The following is a 5,092-nucleotide window of genomic DNA, read 5'->3' as shown; positions in this document are numbered from 1 at the left end:
ACAGTGGTAGTTAGTCTCTACTTTCTAGATGGCAGAGATTCCCCCAACCTGTGAATTCACTCCCGAAGGGGAAGACCCGTGGCCCGTAGAGGTTACACATCATTATTTCAAACAGTTTGGATCTGCCCCCTCCCTCCCATGGCTCCGTGCAGCTCTGCCGTGCTGGGCTCGCAGCGCCACAGCCAGGCACCCTGCCAGGGGTTACCCTGAGCCTGTCGAAAGCGCCCTGCCCACCCTCACTTACCGGTGACAGTGCTGGGCTTTGCACCCACGTTTTGTGTCTTGTCACTCTGTGGCCCACGTGTCCCGTTCCCATTTTAGCCCATAAGCCTGAAAGCGGGGCCGTGGTGACACTGAAGTGCCACCAAATGCAGGACACGTCCCTGCAGCACTCGGACTTCCCGGGGTGCCGTGCCACTGCACCCTGAGAGGAAGGGCCAGCACTGAGCTCCCGGGGAGCCGGTGGGTCTGTGCGTCAGCAGAAACATCTGGTCAGCAGCAAACATCTGGAAGGGATCCTCTGTTGGGGTGAAGTTTTCAAGCTGCTCGTTCTTCGCCGCAGAGAGGGTGTCTGGTACCTCGGTGCCCCCCAGCTGTTCCCCTCCCGCCGAGCGCACACCCGGGAGGGGGCCCTGGCTGCGTCTCCCCCTTCCACCCCGCGGGAGGTGCAGGTACAGCCCCAGGGCCGGGATCACCCCCCTCCTGCGCCTTCCCGCTGCAGCTCGCCTTTCCCCGCAGCCGTGGTCCCACCTCAGCCTCTCTTTCTGTCTTGCTCTGACCCGTCAGTGAGCTCTCGGCCCCTCTAAACCGGGCAGCGGCTTTCTCATAGGGGCAGCTTTTCGGGGGGGTGCATGAGGACGGGACACTCAGAGCACTGGGAGGGTCTGTCTGAGCGGAGTGGCACTGCTGGAGCCAAAGGACGCCTGGTCTGATGCCACTCAAGCATCCCCCTCTGTTCTATCTTAGTGAAAAACAAATAGTTTTGGGAACAGTTTTTCACCTGCGTGTTTACTCAGTGTATGGTCAGATCATCCAGTTAAGGAATCAAGAGAGCCCATGCACGTTGGTCTTGCTTTTATTTCTGTGTTATTCCTTTTGGAGACATTTTCAGCGCTACGAATTTCAATAAAGAAGCAATTCCTAAAGCGAACGAACTCCCTGACACAGCTGTGATTCAGAACAAGTTCATTACACGTCGTTTCACCCGACTCCGGCGAAAGCGGCTGAGATGGAGTTAATGTCGCCTGCCCCCACCTCCCACCTCCCGGGGGATTTCCCACAGGTGCCATCCCCGGGGTAGGTTCTCCTCTCTGTGACACCCAGCAGTTAGAGATCCTGACTTTTGTCTTACACTTCCTAGAAATCGCTGGGGAAAGTGATGCGGGGATGTCGGGTGTTCCCTCTTTGACCACGACAGCAGGAGACTTAAGCACGTTGCCTGAGACAGCGCAAAGAGCATTTGGGGAGGGGGCCTGGAGCCCCCCCGAGGCGTCCATCGCTTCCTGATGGTGCCACCTCACCCCTGTCCTTGCAGCAAACGGCTCTGGGGGCAGAGGAACACTTTCACCACCTTCTCTTTTATCTGTTGTGTCCGCACACCGTACACGACGGGGTTCAGCAGCGGGGGGAAGAGCACGTAGAGGTTGGCCAGCAGAATGTGGACGTGCTGGGGGATTTCCTGACCAAAGCGATGCGTTAAAACGGTGAAAAAAGCAGGAACATAGAAAAGGAATATAACACAGATGTGAGAGCCACAGGTGCTGAAAGCCTTGCGACGGGCAGTCCTGGAGGGGAGCCTGAATAACGCCAGGAGAATTAGGACATAGGAGACAGCAATGAGGACGACATCCGCCACCACGGCTGCAATGGGCCCCGCCAGGCCGTACCAGACGTTGGCGGAGATGTCGGCGCAGGCCAGGCGGGCGATGCCCATGTGCTCGCAGTAGGTGTGCGGGATGACGCTGTGCCCGCAGAACGGCAACCGCCTCAGGAGAAACACACAAGGGAAAATGATGCAGAAACTCCTCAGTAAAGCCACCAGCCCGGTTTTGGCAACAGCTGTGGGGGTCAGCACCGCCGCATAGCGCAGCGGGTGGCAGATGGCGACGAAGCGATCCAGCGCCATGGCCAGCAGGATCACCGACTCCGCCGAGAAGCTGAAGTGCAGGAAGAACATCTGGGTGAGGCAGGCGCCGAAGGAAATCTCCCCGGCGCTGAACCAGAACAGAGCCAGCATCTTGGGCACGGTGGTGGTTGAGAGCGCCAGGTCGGCGATGGCCAGCATGGCCAAGAAGAGGTACATGGGCTGGTGGAGGCCACGCTCCGTCCTTATGACAAAGAGCACGGCACCGTTTCCCAGCAGGATCGCCAGGTACATGGAGCAGAAGGGGACGGAGATCCAGATGTGCCACCTCTCCATGCCGGGGATGCCAGCCAGGATGAACGTGTCCGGCGTCAGGCTGGTAAGGTTGGACGGTGGCATGTTTCACCTGAAAGCAAAGATACTGCAGGACGTTACTTCAGAAGCTTCAGCTCTTCCACCACCCCCAAATGCCCTGTATCACCTTCTCTGATCTGCCAACAGCCACAGCCAGAGGCACAAACCCCAATTGCGAAGACCCGCGGTCTGCAACGTGTTGCAGCATGAACTTAGATTCCCATCACGTGTAAACAGCAATGCCCAGATTTTCTCCACACTTGATTTTAACAGGATGTAAGTGTATTTTTCTTCCAGACACTTCCCCTTAGACCAGAGTGAATGGAGAATCAACCTTTGTTGCACAAATACCTTCAACTGATGTTCTGCAAATCCAGAGCAGAAGGAAGAAGTCAGGCAACGAGAGAGGGAAGGTCAGGTGTGTGCAGGGATGCACAAGACGTTCTCAGACATCAGGAGCTGCAGAGGGGATAACGGGGAGTTTTGAGGTACCTGGACTCATGCTAGGCTAGAGGACAGAGGCAGCTCGAGGTCTGAAGTTGGCTGCTCATGTTCCGTCCTGTCCCGATCCAATATCAGGGAGGGTTCTTAAACGACCCCGAGAGTGAGGTGAAGACACAAACAAGGTCAGGTGCTGCACAAACCGTGTAAGCCTTGTGTCACGAAATAACTGATAATAGCGGCAGGACAGAAGGAAGAAGAAAGGACAAATCAGGACAAATCAGGACCTAAGCAAGCCAACAGAAGAGACGCAGCGATGCTGGCTCCCACCACCACGAGACTCCCGGCATCCCGACAGTCCGGCCCCGGGGCAGGCAACGGGGAGAAAGCAAGGGAAAGGCTTCGACAGGCAAAAAACTTCAGCGGTGAGAGAAAGCAAGCTGGGCAGGCGATGGGGAGGGAGCTGGGCAGGCGATGGGGAGGGAGCCAGCTGCCCAGGCAGGAGCACGCAGCCCCTTTATAGTTGCCACCACCAGTTCGCTGGTTGCCACAGAGCTCATTCCCTGTTCCCGCCCCGTATTGCCCAGGTGCCCACAGTGGTACCGGGGTGGGTGTGTGTGGGGGTGGGGGTGTGCGTGTGTGAGCCATCGACACCATCAGCCCCCGCAGGACCCCCCTCGCCCTCCGGCCCTGCGCGCACCCGCAGCTTGGCGTGTGGTGTTCCAGCTCCGGGCAGGATTTGTCCTCACGGCCCAGCCTGGGAAATGGTGCTGAAACGGGCAGCTGCCATGGGCTGACAGGCCGGGGGGGGAATGGTGTAACAGCAGTGCTGAGGCAAACGGGCTGACACAGCCCCCCACGCCAGCCTGCGGCCAGGGGGTAACGGCGATGCTGAGACCAAAGGGCTGAGGCAGCCCCTCACGCTTCTCAGCTCCAAACTTCCCTCTCCCTTTCCTTTTGGCTCCGGGAGCCGGTTCAGCCTGCCTTGCACCCCGCTGTCAGTGCCGATCCAGCAGAAATAAAATTCCACCGGGCACTTGGAGAGACCCTGGTGCCAGGGGAAAACCTGGGCGAGATGCAGCTGCCCGGCAGATGGAGCAAGGGACGTGCTGCTGCCCGGGGGGGGGGCGAAAGCACCGGGGCTGCAGCAGCCCCCGGCTCACCCCAGTTAACACGGGACGGGACTTCCTCCAGCAGCTTCTGCAATAACAGTCAGCTCTTAAATATCAAAACTCAAAATAGGAATTACCCATAACGCAGCCGAGATGAGAAGGTGATGAGAGTACTTAAAACCAAAGCTGTGAGGATGCTGCCCACCGAACTACCGACTGCATGCACGGGGAAGCGGCTGTATTTTAAACAGCAGACTTGCTTCCCTGTTCACACTCAGTGAGAGACACGTTGCACATCTCAAATATCCTGAGCCAAGAAAGTCCAAGGAGCCTGCTCCATAGGAACAAAGCACGACAGTGGACTGGCTTTAAAAATAAAATTGGTCAAAACAATCACTATCTCGTTCTGGAAACGATTTAAAACAACCCGGTATAAATATTGCATCAAACAAACAAACAAACAAACAAACAAACAAAAAAAAAACCACACAAAAAGTGAGGTGTTAGCAGCCAAAATATTCGCAATGCTGATAGCTGTGTCTTCTGTGCTGCCACACCAGCGGCCCCTCAGCGCTCGCCCAACGCAAATGTCAAACTGCAAATAAACCGGGACCCCGCGCACCTGCGGGCGGGGACCCCGGCGCCGCAGGAGCAGCGTTGGGCCCCTTCTCCTCGATCCGGTTGTCCCTGTGCAGCCGGGCTCCCGCCGACACAGCTCTAGGGCTGCAGCTCCTGCAGCTCCCCCTGGGCAGTCCTTTCCTAAAACCTGTTAATCCTGGTTTAAACTAAAAGCCGTAACCTGGGAAAACAAGCACGTTGCTGCAGAGCTGCCCTAGGGTTACAGAAAGGTCTGCGGGCACCCCTGCGGGCTTCCCCCGCCAGCACCCCGGGTCTGCCCAGCACCAGGGCTCTGGCCGGGGACGTGGCTCCCAGCACTGGAGCCCCCCCCTGCAGCCCGCGGGGGGGCCTCCCCCACAAATCATCAGCCTTCAGGAGAGCGGCTGGGGGGACCAGCGCGCGGTGGGAGGAAAGGTTTCGCTGCTGATTCACCGCCTGCTAAGAGGATGAAAAAATAAAAAGCGTTTCTGTTGCGTGGCCCGGG

The 5,092-nt window shown here is 57.7% G+C and overlaps 1 protein-coding gene across 1 annotated transcript; it reads right to left on the bottom strand.

The window, feature by feature from the left end:
* Window positions 1-1,516: 1,516 nt before the first annotated feature.
* On the bottom strand, window positions 1,517-2,488 carry LOC113476011 (olfactory receptor 52B2-like). The gene has a single exon (XM_026841285.1). It carries the CDS (start codon window positions 2,480-2,482, stop codon window positions 1,517-1,519), a length of 966 nt encoding a protein of 321 aa, XP_026697086.1. The 5' UTR covers window positions 2,483-2,488.
* Window positions 2,489-5,092: the final 2,604 nt, after the last annotated feature.

Source organism: Athene cunicularia (assembly GCF_003259725.1).
Source record: "Athene cunicularia isolate RWA chromosome 1 unlocalized genomic scaffold, athCun1 chr1_part4, whole genome shotgun sequence".
NCBI lineage: Eukaryota > Metazoa > Chordata > Aves > Strigiformes > Strigidae > Athene > Athene cunicularia.
Note: the sequence above shows the minus strand (reverse complement) of the source record. Positions and strands in the feature narration are given on the sequence as shown.

Bases quoted from the DNA above. Each gene is read 5' to 3' on its own strand.
- LOC113476011 (XM_026841285.1), bottom strand. From the start codon at position 2,482: ATGCCACCGTCCAACCTTACCAGCCTGACGCCGGACACGTTCATCCTG.